General features: G+C 39.9%; 1 protein-coding gene across 1 annotated transcript; it reads right to left on the reverse strand.

Annotated features, from left to right (window-relative positions):
- Window positions 1-667: 667 nt before the first annotated feature.
- LOC148938474 (uncharacterized) lies at window positions 668-1573 on the reverse strand (the record flags this gene model as incomplete). The annotated part of the gene is made up of 1 exon (XM_089107767.1): window positions 668-1573. A coding segment is annotated over one exon (620 nt), but the record flags the coding sequence as incomplete, so codon positions are not given.
- Between the last annotated feature and the right edge of the window lie 18936 nt (window positions 1574-20509).

The raw sequence follows: 20509 nt of genomic DNA on the forward strand, positions 1-20509 counted from the left end.
TTAAAATGCCAGTGGTAACAATTTTCTTTTCTACAGCCATATTAGAAATACCTCTGCTCAACTCTTTCAATTGTGAAATTGGGATATTAAAAGGACTTATCCCTTCCAGGAGTTAGATGACGGAAATTTATGTATGATAAAGCGTCTTTTACAAATAATTTTTGACTTTATGTAAAAACAAGATGAGACGAAACCTTCGTCTAGTATTAAAAGCTTGATTCATCTCCTCCTATTCGAATATAAGGTTCTCCATTGGTAATTACAGAATATGTCTGCTTACAACTAGCAGTAAGGGAATTCTTTATAACAACAGGGGCCTGAAAAGTCTTATAAAGTTGAAAGGAATTTAGAATTTTGGAAAGAGGAAATTCGCAAACGAACAGAACATTAATCAAATCAAATTCTAAACTACTTTCCACATGCTTTAAGGTTTCTATAATCAAGCACTTCTAATGGTATATCATAGGCAAAAGGTGCGTCTAGCACCGCCTTTAGATGGCCCACAAGCCTTCCTTCCTAATACCTTAAGCAGAATTAAGCTCACTTTTTCATTATGTTTATTTATGTTAATTGCGCACAAGAGAAAAACAGACAAACAAACAAAAATAATAAAGTAGAAAAACAAGAGTAGATTGGACCCTTAATAAACTAATCACAAAACAAAAGTTGTTCCTTTTTCAGGGGATCAAGAGCTCTCTTATTTGGAATCTTCAGTGACTTTAAGACTGGTTAGGGTAGAAATTCTGGAATTTTAACACATCTTTAACTCTTTATCAACCCGTTTTCTGTCTGTGAATATTTTACAAGAAGTTTTACTGTAAACTATAAATTAGCAGGCTTTTCACTAGAATGCCAAGTGAGGTGATTATTCAGACTTTTCTTACATAAAAATAATATCTTGCAAACATCGCATTCAAACAGTTTCTGTCCTGTATGTACACTTTGATGCCTGTTCAATTTATTTGATTCAAAAATAGTTTATCATCAGTATGAACTCTTAGGTAATGATTGAATTTGTCCGCTCGAGAGATGAAATTATAACATATATCACACTTAAACAGTTTCTCACCAGTGTGCACTTTTTGATGCCTCTTCAGAGTGTTTGATTCAGAAAAGCTCTTGTCACATACATTACATTTAAACGGCTTCTCACCTGTATGTACTCTTTTATGCTTAATCAAATCACTCTTCTGAAAAAAGCTCTTTTCACACACATCACACTTGAGTGGTTTCTCCCCAGTATGAACTTTCTGATGCCTATTCAAAGTACCTGATAAAGAAAAGCTCTTGTTACATTTATCACATATAAATGGTTTATCACCTGTATGTACTCTTTTATGATTAATTAAATCTTTCTTTTTATAAAAGGTCTTTGCACATACAACACAACTAAAAGGTCTTTCTCCTATATATATTTTTGGATAATTTTCGTACTTTCTGTGCTGTTTCCTCTGTAAGCCATTGTTAAAATCTTCATCCTGACTGTTTAGAGTTTTTGCTTCAGGTTCCGATGCATTGAAAGTTTCCATGAGTATTTTGGCATCACTAGATGAAGGACCTTCAACTCCAACAACTAAAAACATATAGGAACAGAAGTAAAATAAACACAGAGACGACACAGAGACGACACAGAGACGACACAGAGACGACACAGAGACGACAAAGAGACAACACAGAAACAGAGACGACACAGAGACGACTCTCTGTATCGTCTCTGTGACACAGAGACGATACAGAGAGACGACACAGAGACGGCACAGAGACGACACAGAGCCGACGACACAGAGACGACACAGAGACGACACAGACACAGAGACGACACAGAGACGACACCGAGACGACACAGAGACGACGACCCAGAGACGCCACCGCGACTACACAGCCACGCCACAGAGACGACACAGAGACGACACAGACACAGAGACGACACAGAGACGACTCTCTGTGTCGTCTCTGTGACACAGAGACGACACAGCGACGCCAAAGAGATGACACAGACACAGAGAAGACTCTGTGTCGTCTCTGTGTCGTTGCTGTCTCGAAACAGAGACGACACAGAGAGACGACACAGAGATGACACAGAGACGACACAGACACAGACACCACACAGACACAGAGACGACACAGAGACGACACCGAGACGAAACAGAGACGGCACAGAGACGACACCGAGACGACGACACAGAGACGACACAGACACAGAGACGACACAGAGACGACACAGAGAAACAACACAGAGACGACACAGAGACGGCACAGAGACGACACATAGAAGACAGATAGACGACGACACAGAGACGACACAGAGACGGCACAGAGACGACACAGAGACGACGACACAGAGACGACACAGAGACTATACAGACACAGAGACGACACAGAGACGACTCTCTGTGTCGTCTCTGTGTCGTTTCTGTGACACAGAGACGACACAGACACAGACATGACACAGAGAGTCGTCTCTGTGTCGTCTCTGTGTCTGTATCGTCTCTGTATCGTCTATGTGTCGTCTCTGTGTCGTCGTCTCTGTGTCGTCTCTTTGTCGTCTCTGTGGCGTCTCTGTGTCGTCTCTATGTCGTCGTCTCTCTGTCTTCTCTGTGTCGTCTCTGTGCCGTCTCTGTGTCGTCTCTGTGTGATTTCTCTGTGTCGTCTCTGTGTCGACACAGAGACGACACAGATACTCTGTGTCGTATCTGTGTCTGTGTCGTCTCTGTGTCTGTGTAGTCTCTGTGTCGTCTCTCTGCCGTCTCTGTGTCGTTTCTGTGTCATCTCTGTGTCGTCTCTGTGTCGTCGGCTCTGTGGCGTCTCTGCGCCGTCTCTGTTTCGTCTCTGTGTCGTCTCTCACAGATAGAGACGACTCAGACAGAGACAGAGACAGACAGAGACTACACAGACAGAGACGACTCTGTGTCGTCTCTGTGTCGACACAGAAACGACACAGAGAGACGACACAGAGACGACACAGAGAGGACACAGAAAGGACACAGAGACGGCACAGAGACGACACAGAAACGACACAGAGACGACACAGACAGAGAGACGACACAGAGACGACACAAAGATGACACAGTGACGACACAGAGACGACTCTCTGTGTCGTCACTGTGTCGACACAGAGACGACAAAGAGACGACACAGAGACGACACAGAGACAACACAGACACGACCAAGAGACGACACAGACACAGAGATGACACAGAGACGACTCTCTGTGTCGTCTCTGTGTCGTTTCTGTGACACAGAGACGACACAGACACAGAGACGACACAGAGACGACGACACAGAGACGATACAGAGACGACAAAGAGACGACACAGACACAGAGACGACAAAGACACAGAGAGGACGTAGAGACGACTCTGTGTCATCTCTGTGTCTACACAGAGACGACACAGAGAGACGACACAAAGACGGACCAGAGACGACACAGAGACGACGAAACAGAGACGACACAGACACGACAACGAGACGAAACAGACACAGAGACGACTCTGTGTCATCTCTGTGTCGTCTCTGTGTCGTTTCTGTGTCGTCTCTGTGTCGACACAGAGACGACCCAGAGAGACGACACAGAGGCGAGACAGAGACGACACAGAGACGACACAGAGACGACAAAGAGACGACGACACAGAGACGAAACAGAGACGACACAGACGCAGAGACGACTCTGTGTCATCTCTGTGTCGTCTCTGTGTCGTTTCTGTGTCGTCTCTGTGTCGACACAGAGAGACGACACAGAGGCGACACAGAGACGACACAGAGACGGTACAGAGACGACACAGAGACGATGACACAGAGACGACACAGAGACGACACAGAGACAACACAGATACGAAACCAAGACGACACAGAGACGACTCTCTGTGTCGTCTCTGTGTCGTTTCTGTGACACAGAGACGACACAGACACAGAGACGACGACACAGAGACGACACAGACACCGAGACGACACAGAGACGACACAGACACAGAGAGGACGTAGAGACGACTCTGTGTCATCTCTGTGTCGTCTCTGTGTCTACACAGAGAGGACAAATAAAGACGACACAGAGACGACACAGAGACGACACAAAGACGCCAAAGAGACGACGACAAAGAGACGACAAAGAGACTAAACAGACACCGAGACGACTCTGTGTCATCTCTGTGTCGTCTCTGTGTCGTTTCTGTGTCGTCTCGGTGTCGCCACCGAGACGACACAGAGAGACGACACAGAGGCGACACAGAGACGACACAGAGACGACACAGAGACGACACAGAGACGACGACACAGAGACGACACAGAGACGACACAGAGACGAAACAGAGACGACGACACAGAGACGACACAGAGACAGAGACACAGAGACGACACAGATACGACTCTGTGTCGTCTCGGTGTCGACACCGAGCCGACACAGAGAGACGACACAGAGACGACCCAGAGACGACACCGAGACGGCCGAGAGACGACACAGAGAAGACACAGAGGTGACGACACAGAGACGACACTGACACAGAGATGGCACAGAGACGACTCTCTGTGTCGTCTCTGTGTCGTCTCTGTGTCGACACAGACACGACACAGACAGAAGACACATAGACGACACAGAGACGAAGCAGAGACGGCACAGAGACGACACAGACACAGAGACGACTCTGTGTCGTCTCTGTGTCGACACTGTGACGACACAGTGACGACACAGAGAGACGACACAGAGACGACACAGAGACAGTGACGACACAGAGACGGCACAGAGACGACACAGAGACGACATAGAGACGGTGACACATAGACGACACAGAGACGACACAGAGACGACACAGAGACGACACAGAGATAACACAGAGACGACACAGACACAGTGACGACACAGAGACGACTCTCTGTGTCGTCTCTGTGTCGACACAGAGTCGACACAGAGACGACACAGAGACGACACAGAGACGGCACAGAGACGACACAGAGACGACACAGACACGACACAGAGACGGCACAGAGACGACACAGAGACGGCACAGAGACGACACAGACACAGAGACGACTCTCTGTGTCTTCTCTGTGTCGTCCCTGTGTCGTTTCTGTGACACAGAGACGACACAGACACAGAGACGACACAGAGACGACACAGACACAGAGACGACACAGAGACGACACAGACACAGAGAGGTCACAGAGACGACTCTGTGTCGTCTCTGTTTCGTCTCTTTGTGTACACAGAGAGGACACAGTTAGAAGACACAGAGACGACACAGAGACGAGACAGAGACGGCACAGAGACGACACAGAGACGACACAGAGACGAAACAGACACTGAGACGACACCGAGACGACTCTGTGTCGTCTCTGTGTCGTCACCGTGTCGACACCGAGACGACACACAGAGACGACACCTCGTCTACACAGATTACGGATTGAGATGACAAAGTCACGACTACTAGACGACGACACAAAGACTAAACAGCGATGACACACACCCAGAGAATACACCGAGATGACTCTGTTTCGTCTCTGAGTTGTCCATGTGTCGTCTCTGTGTCCTCTCTGTGTCGACACAGAGACGACACAGAGAGACGACACAGAGACGACACAGAGACGGCACAGAGACGACACAGAGACGACGACACAGAGACGACAAAGACAAAGAGACGACACATAGACGACGATGAGAGGACAAAGAGTCGACGACACAGACACCACACAGATACGACACCGAAACAGACACGACACAGAGACGACTCTCTTTGTCTTTTCTTTGACACAGAGACGACACAGACACAGAGACGACACAGATACGACTCTGTGTCGTCTCTGTGTCGTCCCTGTGTCGACACAGAGACGATACAGAGAGACGACACTGAGACGACACTTAGACGACACAGTGATGGAACAGTGACGACACAGAGACGAAACTTCGACGAAGACACCGAGACGACACAGAGAAGACACAGAGACGACACAGACACAGAGACGACACAGAGAGACGAAACAGAGACGGCACAGAGACGACACAGAGACGACACAGAGACGGCACAGAGACGACACAGAGACGGCACAGAGACGACACAGAGACGCCACAGACACAGAAATGACACAGACACAGAGACGACACAGAGTCTCTGTGTCGTCTCTGTGTCGACACAGAGAAACGACACAGAGACGACTCAGAGACGACACAGAGACGGCACAGAGACGACACAGAGACTACACAGACACTGAGACGACACAGAGACGACACAGACACAGAGATGACACAGAGAAGACAAAGAGATGACACAGATACGACACATAGACGTTACAGAGACGACACAGAGAATACAAACCGACGACGACCCCTATACCACACAGAGATGACACAGAAACAGAGACGACAAAGAGACGACTCTCTGTGTCATCTCTGTGACACAGAGACGACATAGAGACGACACAGAGACGGCACAGAGACGACACTGAGACGACACAGAGACGACACAGAAACAGCGACGAAAACGCGACGACTCTCTTAGTCGACTCTGTGACACAGAGACGACACGAGACGACCCAGGCACAGAGACGACACAGACACAGAGACGACACAGAGAGACGACACAGAGACGACACAGAGACGACACAGAGACGGCACAGAGACGACACAGAGACGACACAGAGACGACGACACAGACACGACGACACAGAGACGACGACAGAGACGACGACACAGAGACGACACAGAGACGACGACACAGAGACGACGACACAGAGACGACACAGAGACGACACAGAGAAACGACACAGAGACGACACAGAGTCTCTGTGTCTTCTATGTGTCGTCTCTGTGTTGACACAAAGACGACACAGAGAAACGACACAGAGAAGGCACAGAGACGACACAGAGACGACGACACAGAGACGACACAGAGACGACACAGACACAGAGACAACACAAAGACGATACAGAGACGACACAGAGACGACACAGAGACGACACAGAGACGCCACAGAGACGACACAGACACAGAGACGACACAGACACAGAGACGACACAGAGTCTCTGTGTCGTCTCTGTGACACAGAGACGACACAGATACATAAACGACACAGAGACGACTCTGTGTCGACACATAGACGACACAGAGAGACGACACAGAGACGAAACAGACACGACACGGAGACGACACAGAGACGGCACAGAGAAACGACATAGAGATGACACAGAGACGGCACAGAGACGGCACAGAGACGACACAGAGACGACACAGAGACGACACCGACAAAGAGACGACACATAGATGACACAGACACAGAGAGGACATAGAGACGACTCTGTGTCGTCTCTGTGTCTACACAGAGACGACCCACCACAATGTTAATTTTTAAGTTAATTATTTGAAAAAAACTACGTTTTCTTAAGAGTTAAAGAGGCTGAGTTACAAGGTCGAACCTTAAAACGTACAGGGATTAGGAGGCACAGTTGGGGGGCGACCCACCACAATGTTAAGCGATTTCAGGTCCTAGAGGTCGCAGAGAGACGGCGGTAATCGCATTTTGTAGCCCAAGCTCAAACTAAGAAACTTGCAAAATTTCATCCTCCTCCGACTTTATCTTCATGGGGTAAACTGGGCCGGAAGTTTAGACCCTCCCACCACAGCCCCCCTTTAACGTTGTCCGATTGGGCTGAAATTTAGAGGTTAAGCTTTTCTAGGGCCCAGGACCTTATCCTCGAAATTTCAGCTCAATCCGATCACTCCTTCCCTGTTTTCAAAAAACCAAATATAGCCACTTCAAATTCATTTCTTTTTTTTCTTAGCCACGCCTACAGGCCACAGTTGGCAACGGATCCGGTTGAATGAGGACTCATTCGAAGTAGAATTCGACCTGTTAGGGCCTTTTGATATTTTCAGACCGAAGAAATTATCCCCCGAATTTACATTTACGAAAAACCTTAGTTTTTTTTCAAATAATACAGATAAACAGGTTAGACATGCTTTGTTATGAAAATATCTGCGCGTCAATTTTCATAACAAAGCATGTCTAACCTGTTTATGTGTATTATTTGAAAAAAACTACGTTTTCTAAAGAGTTAAAGGGGCTGAGTTACAAGGTCAACCCTTAAAACGTACAGGGATTAGGAGGCACAGTTGGGGGGCTGTTAAAGAGGCTGAGTCACAAGTTCGAACCTTAAAACGTACAGGGATTAGGAGGCACCCTGTACGACGTGATTTGAGTATTCAGGAATTAAAAGCCTTAACACAAGAATGTTCAAGAGCGGGGGTTTGGGGGGCGGCAGCCCCCCAACTTCAACTCCTGACACGATCAGCTAACAGTTAGTCAAGCAATAATAAGTAATAAACTGTACAAAAATGTGCAAAAATTATTTGAAAAAAACTACGTTTTCTAACGAGTTAAAGAGGCTGAGTTACAAGGTCGAACCTTAAAACGTACAGGAATTAGGAGGCACAGTTGGGGGGCTACCGCCCTCCAAACCCCCGCTTTCGCAGCCTTTAAATATAAAAAAATTTCTTTAAACTGAAAGTAAGGAGCGACATTAAAACTTAAAACGAACAGAAATTATTCCGTATATGAAAGAGGCTGTGCCCTCCTCAACGTCTCGCTCTTTACGCTAAAGTTTGACTTTCTCACAACTCTTTTTTAAACAATAAAAACTTATGCCGTGGGGCATATAATGTTTTTACAGAAAGTGTTTTCGTAGTACCTTCAAAAAAGGACTCATTTTATTGGAAATTCAAAGGGCTAGTGGTCTTTTTAATACTTGAAAGTGATTGTAGGACATTAGGAGGTTTTTTAACAAAAAACTTACACACAAAAAAAACTTACACACACACAAAAACTTAAACACACACAAACTCATACAAAAACACAAAAACTTACGCAAAAACAAAAAAAAATACACACAAAAACTTACACGCAACCAAAAAAACTTACACACACACACAAAAACTTACACACACACAAAAACTTAAAAACACAAAAAAACTTACAAAAACAAACAAAAACACAAAAACTTACAAAAAAACCCACACATACACACACACAAAAACTAAAACAAACAAAAACACAAAAACTAAAACACAAAAACTTATTCACACACACAGAAACTTACACACACACAAAAACTTACACACACACAAAAACTCACACACACAAAAAAACTTACACACGCATAAAAACTAACACACACACAAAAAAACTTACACACACAAACAAAAAACTTAAACACACACACAAAAACTTACACATACACAAAAACTTACACACACACAAAAAAAACTTACACACACATAAAAACTTACACATACAAAAACTTACACACACACAAAAACTTACACGCACAGCGACATCCATTCGTGTATGTAGGGGAGGCTACCTCCGGTCCATTCTTGGTACACAAAACCTTGGGATTTTCACGATCCGTCTTATAAACTAACATAGTTCACCCCATTTTTGCCTTTTTAAGCCCCCCACCAACAAAAATTTCCCTCGCACGTGCTTGGTGATGTCAAACCTTCACTCAAATTCTCAAATCTATTACCCCTTTTTTGCAAATGTCAATCAAGAATTCTGATTGTAGCATCCAATTTTTTTTAAATAACAAAGTCTCCTTCTTAAAATATTCTAGCGATATCCATTCGTGTATGTAGGGGAGGCTACATCCGGTCCATTCTTGGTACACAAAACCTTGGGATTTTCACGATCCGTCTTATAAACTAATGTAGTTCACCCCATTTTTGCTCCATTCCTGTCGACTTTTGGAGGGTGTTTCCCCATTTTTCGATAATTAGGCAATTTTCTCAAGCTCATAGCTTTTGATTGGCAACACTAAAGTTAATGAATCCTAGATCTTTGGAATCAGCATAAGAAACCCATTCTTTTGATGAGCCTATTGATTACAACTGAACCCTTAATTACAATTTTTTCATAATTTCTCTTTGGAAACAGCCTCTATTAAAAACTTTGCCAAGATGTCTCGAGTTACGCATTAATCTCTAAGATAACACAAGCTTGCGATGCCCGTTTAAAAATGACTCAAACCCCCGTGCAACTGAACCCCCTTTAACTGAACCCTCGTGCAACTCAACCCCCCCCCCCCGTGCAACTCAACCATATTTAACTAAACCCCGTGCAACTGAATCCGCATGTAACTGAACCCCCATGCAACTGAACCCTCGTGCAACTCAACTCCAGTGCAACTCAACTCCATTTAACTAAACCCCTGTGCAACTGAACCCCCCATGTAAGTGAACCCTTGTATAACTGAAACCCCATACAACTGAATCCCCTTAGCTTACGGGAGGGTACTGCCCCTTCAATACCACAGTACCAAACTCCCAAAAGTTGAAAAATGACACAATTTAATTAGCTAGCTCAATTTTTAATTATTTAGAATATTAACGGAGGGCATTTGGCCTTCAATTCCATAGTATCAAACACAAAAAGTTGACTATTATAGATCTATTTCAATTTTATATGCAAAGCTTTTAAAACTTATATACTAAAATTGCGAATATCACAGTACCAAACTCCCAACGTTTGAAAAAAAAATGACACAATTTAATTAGCTAGTTAAATTATTACTTATTCAGAATATTAATGGAGGGCATTGGACCTTCAATTCCATAGTATCAAACACAAAAAGTTGACAATTATAGATTTTTTTTATATGCAAATCTAATAAAACTTATATACCTAAATTACGAAATACTTAAAATCACAGAAAAAGGAAGAAAAAGACTCCCGGACATGGCCTAAACCAAAACAAAAAATTATTAAGTATATAAAGGAGTTCGCCCTCTAGCCAATACCTCGCCCTTTACGCTTAAGTTTTTTTTTTGCACTTTCAAAAGAGGTATCTATTCTAATTAACCGACCTTTGTGATTCAAGAGTTTGTGATTCGAACAAAATTCGAACTTTAGTGTAAAGAGCATAATATTGAGGAGGGGGGCGACCTTTCATATCTGCCGAAACTAATATGCAAATTCTATTTTAATTTTTCATATACAATGAGCCAAAAAAAAGTGAACCTGCCTCTCGTTTTTTTGAATATTTACTAAAATTGAAACACATGGACCGTTTAATTAACATAGGAAGCTTTTTAAAAGAGCTAACAGCACGGTGAAAAAAAAGCGTAAGTAAGTAAGGAAGGTAAAGGAAATTCTTCCTTAACTTAATGGCGAGACAAAAACGGATTTTTTTTATTATAATATAAGAAAATTTTACTCACCAGAAGTCGCTTAGAGTATTCCATATCTCTATAAATGTAAATGATTGTAAAATATAGATATTGATAGAATGAATGAACTATTCAAACTGTAGAAAATTCTAATCTGAAACTTGAATATATACAAACAAAAATAATTGAATATATTAACACCTAAACAAGACACACTGGTTTTCTGACACGGATTTACCCTAAAAGGCATGTATATCATATATATCATGAAGTAGAAATCTAGTCTACGTAAATTATGTCAGAAAACTTGTCCTTCATAACGTATTACGCAATTCCCAACTAGCGCAAGATGGTAATTCGTATAGCTTCTATAGAAGTATAAGGCCATTTGAGGGAGCTCTGAATCTCTTTGAAAAGGTGTATACGTCTCGGCAAATAACATACAGATTGCTATATGTCTCGGCAAAGTATAACATTGATTACTACTTATGAAACAGCATTATAGTGCCATATGGAATCATGTGGTAATAATGTTCAACCTCTTACCATGCCACCCTTATGAAGAAATTTCTTCGAAAAGCGGAAAATAGTCCTATTCCATATTTTGTACATATCAACGTGGTATGGGTATTGAAACTCTGTTGGCAGCAAAATTTCTTTGATTGTCAGGTAGTGTAGCCTAATAGCTCTGACAATCAAACAGGATACAGTCGGCAGGTAGCAAATCTAATGTTAGATTCTTCGGGGATGGAGGAAGTGCTGATTCCTTTGAAGTGCGTCTACCACGTTTCGTGGTTATGGCACCAACGGTTAGTTCATTAAACACGTCATCCTTGAATCAGAGCTAGTTAAGCACCTTAAATGTCTTGCCTGCGTGTACACTCACCGACATAGTAGCCATCCATTTTTTGCTACTAAGATCCACAAGTTTGGTGAAGTTTCTTATGTATCATATACTCGACTTGAAATCGACCCTGCATAGCCCCAATGTGTATAAAGTTATAATAATTCCAATATGATTCAAGAGACATGTGTGAAAAAAGGAGGGGGATTTTAATCCTATTTTTTATTGAAGTCTCAAAACTTTTACAATCTTTATGGTAACTTTTTGTTTTTTCTATGAAATTTCCCATTTGTTTCTCCTTAGTTTTTCTTATTTATGCATTTCCCCCCTCAATCATGAAATCACCCCACAAAAATATCTGCGTCAGTACTCTTGCACCATGTTTTGAAGATCAGCGTAGCAGTTACTGCTAGGGAAGTGGAATGAATGAACAGATGTAAAATTTTAAATCAGGGTTTCCACCACTATTGATTTGGGCATTTTCACTATTGGTTTCGGCACCATCGGTTTGGGCAATTTTCTCTTTCTTAGACAAATTTCTGGATTAAAAATTGTCAACTTTTTATGATTCCCATTTGAGTGTTGTGTACCTTGGCCACATGAACTAATCAATTTGAGAGTAAAAGAGGTACAAGATCAAGTAACTAAAGATTAGCTAAAACAATATTATATTAAAAGGTATAAGATTGCTTACACTTCAACTGTAATTTTAGCCTCACTGTTACAGATGTACAGATGTTTATATTTTTTACAATTTTTTTTCTTTTTTTTTTGCTTCCTCAAATTAATGTTTTCCTCAAACTAATAATCCCAATCCCTTTTGAATTTTCAGCTTCCATCACATTCTGTTCAACTTATTTATTTTTTTTTACGTGGTAATTCTCAGTCATTTGTAACTTTGACGTAATTATCCTTTTTAATATCTGTTCGTTATGATTTTGTCTATTCCACTTATAGTAATCTTTATTAGTTCTATGGACTTGTTATGAGACTACATTTCCGCTCTTCCAGGTTTTAGCTTTTGCTGTTTTCTTTTCTTGAAAGATATTTTCCGAATTTAATTTTTGTTCGGTGTTTAATTGCTACAGTTTTATTGTAGGTTAAATGTAGGGATATTTGTAAAGTATTTTTTTACATTTTTTGCTGAAGAACTAAAATAATGTCTTAAAATTTAGATTTTAATCAAAATTTGGAACTTTAGTCAAAATGTTGAATCCCCTGTCGTTTTGTACAATAATTTTTATTTTATATTTGCGTGGACGCAGAGGAGATGTTCCTTTACAGGGCTTGAAAATATACATAGTTTTTGAAATTCTATAGAGTGAAGCCATTCTGACCCCCAGTGGATAAAATCTTTGAATGTAAATGTATCTTAAAAAACCATTTCATTAAAAGAATTTCCTCAAGCTCTATTTTGTTTTAACTTTCATTTTGTTTCACAAATGCATCTCAAGATCATTTATGAAAAGGGTTTCGTCTTGTCGCCTTAAAAAATTTACACATTACGAATCATTACAACCAAATTTTTTTCTGAAATGTTTTGTCCTCATTGAGGCCCCACTGATCCCCTCTTCATTAATCAAAAGTTTCAAGCTAATCGGAGGAAAATGGCTTTTGGCTGATTTCAGGGTAGCGCAAATTGACACAATCCATTTTTGCCAAAGGTTTTGACGTCTGAAGTCCATTTTATTCCGTCCATATGCCCAGTAAGTTTGCAAGCCGATCGGACGAAATCAATTTTTCTGATATTCTTGTTTCTCAAGTGGATGCAACTTATTTTTTTTTTTTTTTTTTTTTGTCTTCATTGACTGGATCAATAGATGCAACTAAAATAAAATATATTATAAAATTACATCATTTTTCTTAGAATTGAAATAATTCCAGAGCTTTATAAATAGGGTGGTAGGGGTAGAGAAAGCTGGCTGGTAATGGTATTGTCATAATTCAAGTGCATAGCAATAAAAATATGGTGTGTAGAGCATTGGCTTATACAATTTGAAAAGGAATATGACACTGAAAAAAGAAAAAAAGGGCGCTCTAGTTTTTAAATCAAGTAAAAAAATAATAATTTTTGCTAAATATTTGTCGATATATTTTTTTAGCAGATTCTGGTAAGCCTGATTTTATTTAGTGCCCTCACTTCTAAGATACACATAGACAAACTTATCACTATTACCAAGTTTGTATCCAGTATTTTCGTTTGGGGGGGGGGGAGGTTCAGGAGAGGGAGTTACAAAAAAAATTGAAAAACGGATCGAAATTTGTTTATATGCACTTTTGCTACGTTTTTACCAGCCAGGAAAAAATTTAGAGAGAAGGGGGGGGGGTCAAACCACCCAACCCTCCTCCCTAGATATGGCTTTGACTATGTTCCTCAAATACTTTAGATTTTGACCTTATCCAGTTCCTTTTGGTCTTCCATTAGTTTAATTTAACAATTGAGTTACTACTTTCTATTTGTATATGTTTGCTTTTCTTCCCCTTTTTATGCTCTTGTTGACCCTTTTAATTCTTATCTTATCTTGTCTCTGAGTTCTGTAATTAACCAAAACTACCTAGTGCTTCTTCTACGTCTTCCCTGCAACCTCCATTCATAGCAAGTGAAGCCTAAGTAAAGTAGCCCATCTTATGATTCATCACGCACCTTCATAGCACCTTTGTTAGCATTCCCTGCACTAAAGTATGTATCTTCTTAACAAATATATGAAGACCTAGTTGTATAACCTATTTATTAAGATCGTCAAAAACACAAACAAACACTCATATAATCTTTATTGATTATTCGCTTATTATGATGAAACGAGATAAGTTACATAAAAGGGTCCAATAGAAAAATCATAAGATGATTCTAGTAACGCATTTCCTTATATATTTCTGCGTTTTCTGCATATATTTGAATTGTATTATATTGTACTTACTTCAATCAATGCAAATCTATTCCTTTAAATTGTCTGCCTTTATTGCAAATACCTGGCATTTTCTTGTATAAACTATTCTCGCCTGACTGGCATTTTGCCAACTAGGCTTTCAGTCCAAAACTCCATTTTCCAAAAACTGCGGATATCCTTTTTCCGACCCCATTATAATCAAGCAAATATTTCTAAGGAGGTATAGCGCATTACTGGGGGCTATTTCTCAGCATCCCTTGTATTCGGAACTGGAACGCATGCTTAGAACTTTCCAAAGAATTTACTGTCATTATATTTTCTGGTGAGAAAGCAAAAGAAGTTGCAAAATACTTGAATGATGCTTTGCACCCGTGTTTCCATATAAAAGACACACCATCAGGATTCTAATCGCGAAAGAGTCGCTAAACGAATATTTCTTTTCAACTATGCAAGACAGTGTTGAAAGATGAATCTTTTATGGTCCATAAAAGGATTTCAGAATGCTAATACAGAATATAAGCCAAGGTTAATCCAATGGGTTGCTTCGCGTGCACTGGGAATATTAGTGTCAGACACCAGATATATGATTGGAGGTGCTGAAGACAGATTGGGTACACAAGAGGTGAGGTTAGATTCACAGTTGAAGGTGCAAACTCGTTTTAACCGGCAAAAGACATTCAGAGTGGTTTCTGATACATATTACTTAAAAAAAAATTGATGAAAAAAAAATCGATGAAAAGTAAAGGGCCATATAAAACCTCAGACGAGCAAAGATATAATATTTTAATAATCCAAGCTTAAAACAAACACAAATTACTATCCATGGATATTTGAAACCCAAAACAAGTAAAATTAACAATAGAAAGGCACAAATGTAAAGACAACAGACAGTGCTATAGATGAATAAATGAATCCTAAAATGAGCGTAGACTAAAATAGATACTCTACTTAGACTTAAAACGAACATAAATTACCACAAAAAGAGTAGGGCCACTGCCTCCAAACCTTTTAAAGGCTACAGCGTCATTTGTGTCTTATTAAAAACAAAATATAGTTTGAAAATTCTCCGTTTTATAATCATAGTACTGAAGAATGCAAATTTGCTGGAATTTCCAGGAATTAATGTCATTATGTATCAAAGTTCTTTCCAGCAGTGGCATAATTTTGTCAAAATCCTGGCGGGGGGGGGGGCAAAGTTTAAGCTATTTACCCCAAATGAGCCATATATTGCCATAAAGACAAAGATTTACTGAAGAAAACTGACCCGTTTCTGTGGATGCTATGATTATGCAAACTTATCTTAGTTTTTAAAAGATTTTTGGAGAAACCAAATTTCAGCTGGGGGTGGGGGTTAACTGGGGCCTGGGAGGGGCAGGAATAGCCCTGCTCCAGAGCAAATTACTCCCCTTCTTTCAAGTCATCTTGATTAATAGTAATTTATTTTGTTGATGTTTTGGCGAAGAAAATCCACACTGTTTAAAATGCATATTGTTTTCAATAAAACGCAAATGACACTCAAGCTGTTTAGAGGGTTTGAGGAGGAAAAGGGGGTAGCATCACCTGTAAATTTAAGAGGGAATAGCACAAAATGTTAGAGGGAGTAGCACTACATTATTATCAACAACAGGGTAATAATTAGTTGAAAAACGGATAGTGTCTGAGTTTTCTTCTTCTTTATTTTTTATTTGAGAGAGAGAGAGAGAGAGAGAGATAGAGTCCCAAATTGGCAAATTAATGTATTTCACTATTCATTTACTACTAATTCCTTAACAAAACAGATTATAAAATATGAATATAAAATCTATAAAATTGTGCCACATTTATTCCGTTTTCACATTTTCAACTATATTCAATTGTTAGTCGTAATTTTTATTATCGTATTTGTAAACCTTGATTGGTCTTGTGGTATAATTTGTTGATGTTACGACAAATAAAAGCACACTTCTCAGAATTCAAATGATTTTCAGCAAAGGGTAAATGACGCTATAACGCTTAAGAAGGCTGGAGGATGTAGTCCCACTCATGGGCGTAGGCAGCATTAGGCAGCATATTGTCTAGGGGGAGGGCAGTCGATAGTGTGATGGAGTTTTATCAACTGCTTTTTCCAAACCATCTGCTTTTTCAGCCATATCTAATGTAAAGCTGAAGGTCTAGGGGGGGGCAGATGCCCCCCCCCTGCCCCCCACCTTCCCCTCCCTACGCCCATGGTCCCACTCTCTTTGTGTTGATTTATGTTTGCTGTAACTTTAACTTTACTATAAATTTTAATTTCGGTTCGTTTAAGATCTGTTTATCCATATTTAGCAGAATTTTTTGTTTTTACGCTTACCGTGATTATTGGTTTTAATTCCTGCTTGTTTTGGGTTCTTTTTATTCATTGATAGTGATTTCTGCTTATTTGGATACTTCTTATACAAATTATCAAAAAAGAAGAGTTTTCTTCGTATTTATCTCCTCCCCGCCAAAAAAACCTTCCTAAGTGCCTTGTATGAGATTTTAAGAGGAAAATTTTATATACTTCTGCTTGTAAAATAAGTCTACTGTAATTAAATAATTACAAGATTTACCCCATTGGTCTTAAATACAGAGAAAAACAAGAACTAACAGAAAGGATTAAAAAGAAAAACAAAAAAGGTAAAGGAAAAAAAACATGATTGAGACACGAAAGGAGGAAATTTCTGACTAAAACCACTAATACTACTGCTAACAGCTCTGAGGCATCGAGACAAACACAGCTGCGCATGCTCCCAATCCTCCCTCCAAATCTAGACAAAGCTTCTCTTTTCATTCCCTCCCATAACAGTCTAATTTTCTTTAAATTCTTTTTAATCACCTCCACTGATCTCATTTAGATATGATTTACTTTTTGATTGGTCCCCGAAGGGTGGTCAAAAAACACAATCTTTTGCAATCTGTCATCCTTCATTCATAAAATGTGACCATGAAGTGCCACCTTTGAAATATACCATCCATAAAAATGCCACCTTAACCCTTACTTGATTAAAGCCTTAGATAGTGATATCGGATCAGAGTTTTTGTAAAACTTATTGATTAATATATGGTCAGTCAAGAGAGTACCTTAAATTGTTCCTTGACCATTCCTCTGGAAAACACTTAACAAACCCTCATCGGCCTTTCGAAGTATCCAGGATTCAAAAGCATTCAATTGACCACTCTCCGGTCAATTGTCAACAATGGTCAACAATTACCGTGACTTCATGTAGTCTAATCTTAGCTCTCAGATTTATTTTCCTATCCTTTCAAGCTTATTTCAACTGTAAAAATACCCTTCGCCTCGACTGTTCTAATTTTTATATCTACGCCCCATCTAATATTTTTAATATTTTATGTTTGCTCTGCATCTAACATCTGTACTGCATCTAATAATGCTACCCAGGTAAGTGAAGCTACCCACTTGATCGATTTTCTCGTTAACTAGCATCCTCTCTTCACTCTCATTTATTCCTAGTCTTAAGCGGCGTTCACGTACGTGTCTAGCTAGAATCGTATGTCTAGACACGTGTCTGGTCGGAAGTCAATGTCTAAGAAATTACCATTCACAAGAAGAATTCAGTGCTTAGCTAAAACTACAAATTTAGTTTCAAATACATTACAATTTAAATAGAGTCACTTTTAGTCAGTCAAGAGAGGTTATGTGGGCAAAACTTTCCAAATTGTAATTCCTATTTTTACTGTCATAAAATAGTGGATGAAACAAGCCAAACAATTGCCTTATTTTGCTTCACTATTTTGTATGGTGTTGCATATTTACCTAAAATGAAAAAGAACAATTAATGGGAATACAAAAATTAAATTTCAGTTTAAAAATGTAAAAATAGATGATGAAAATAGTGGAACTTGACACATTCTGATTGGCTGTAATAGAAAATCCTAGACTTTGATTTCTAGAGTCTAGAACTGGGTACTTAGCTGTAACTTGTCTAGCCAAGCACCGAATTTTACTTGTGAACGGTAGTTGTCTAGACACTGATATCTGGCTAGACACATAGTCTAGACATGGGATTCTAGCTAGACACGCACGTGAACGCCGCTTTAGTGACTTGTTACATAGTCTCGGTCTGATTTCTTTATTTTAAGTTTTAACGTTACTCCTTACTTTCAGGTGAAAACACTTGTTAATTTCTGATGGCTATTCAAATCATGTCTAGGCCTAATCAAGATATGATTTGGATACCGGCCCCATTAACACCCAATTTCTTGCTGTTGAATTGTATATAGGCTATCGATAATCGTAAATTAATTGGTAGCATCCCGCTTTTTCCTTTTGCTATTTGAGAATTAAAATTTAGATAAAATTTGAATATCTAAAATTCTTTTTTGAAGAACAGTAGTTTTGTTGAATAAGTTCTTAATAATATTTTTACTACAGAATCTTGAGTGAAAGGATACTGATATTATTGTCCATATGGATGCAAATTCTAAATAAACTTTTAATTTTTTACTCTGATGAAGACATCACGACCTCTACATTAGGCTTCTCGGGTGTTCAAATACATTTGAACATTGGAGGAGGTTAGCAGTATTATTCCCCCCCCCCTTTAGAACCAATAATAACGGCGTAGATCAAAAATATTTCCGGGAATCAAGAGGCATTCAGACATCAGTCACATCAGTGAGGAACGTGTCATCCCCAAAGGCATTGTTATTATTCAACTATGCCGAATCGAATGGCAATCTCAAAATTTTACAAGATATCTGTGCAAGAATAAAGGATGGCGGGAGTGGGGCAGTTACACCACTCCCAGTCTTTGGGGTCTTTTGGTCCGATATTTTGGTCACTTAAAAAGGGCGCTAGAACTTTTGATTTCCGTTCGAATGAGTCAGACAAATAAACACTTATCCTCTTTGTCAAACCGACACGGAAGACGTAAAGGCACACAAGTCGGTCCGATCATTTAATGGAGGGCACGCCAAGAATCGAGTAGCCCACTTAAGGAAGAGCTTCATTCGGCGTTACCCTTCTATCTGGAACGCTCTTCCTGGGGAAGATCGTGAATATAGGAATAAAAAAAAAAAAAAAATTCGTGTGTAAACAGAAAATACCAAATTCCACATTTATACAGATAGGACCTTGGAATCTTTACAGTAGGGTTCTATGATATGCTCTATCTTATGGTGTGATTTTCATAAAGAACACTTGACTTTTTGAAGGTGTTGTTCTCCTTTTCTGAAAATCAGAAAAATTTTCTCATGCTCGTTGCTTTTGATGGGTAACATTAAACTTAATGAATTTTAAATGTTTGGAATTAGCGTAAATAAACAATCCTTTTTATGTATCTTTTGTTACCAAAATTCTGTTTTTTAGAGTTTCGGTCACTATTGGGCCGGGTCACTCCTTACTTACAGTTCGTGACCGTAAACTGTTTGCTGTTTGATATGGCTGACCGTCTTATGAAAATGAGAACCTTGTTCTGTTAACTTATGAGCGATTTAATAGACAAGTACCATATTGGCTATAAATAAATTACTGTATCTGCGAAGTTATAGAATTCTATTACCGTTGCTATTTTCCTTCCCTAAACCAACTTTACCTAAACTAAAAACTTCAAAAAGCGCTCATTTGATTGGAAATTGGAATGGCTAGTGCCCTTTTTAATATTCGAAAGTGA

This window comes from Artemia sp. Qi Xiang Cuo, unplaced genomic scaffold, assembly GCF_049724085.1.
Source record: "Artemia sp. Qi Xiang Cuo unplaced genomic scaffold, ASM4972408v1 HiC_scaffold_3231, whole genome shotgun sequence".
Lineage (NCBI taxonomy): Eukaryota > Metazoa > Arthropoda > Branchiopoda > Anostraca > Artemiidae > Artemia > Artemia sp. Qi Xiang Cuo.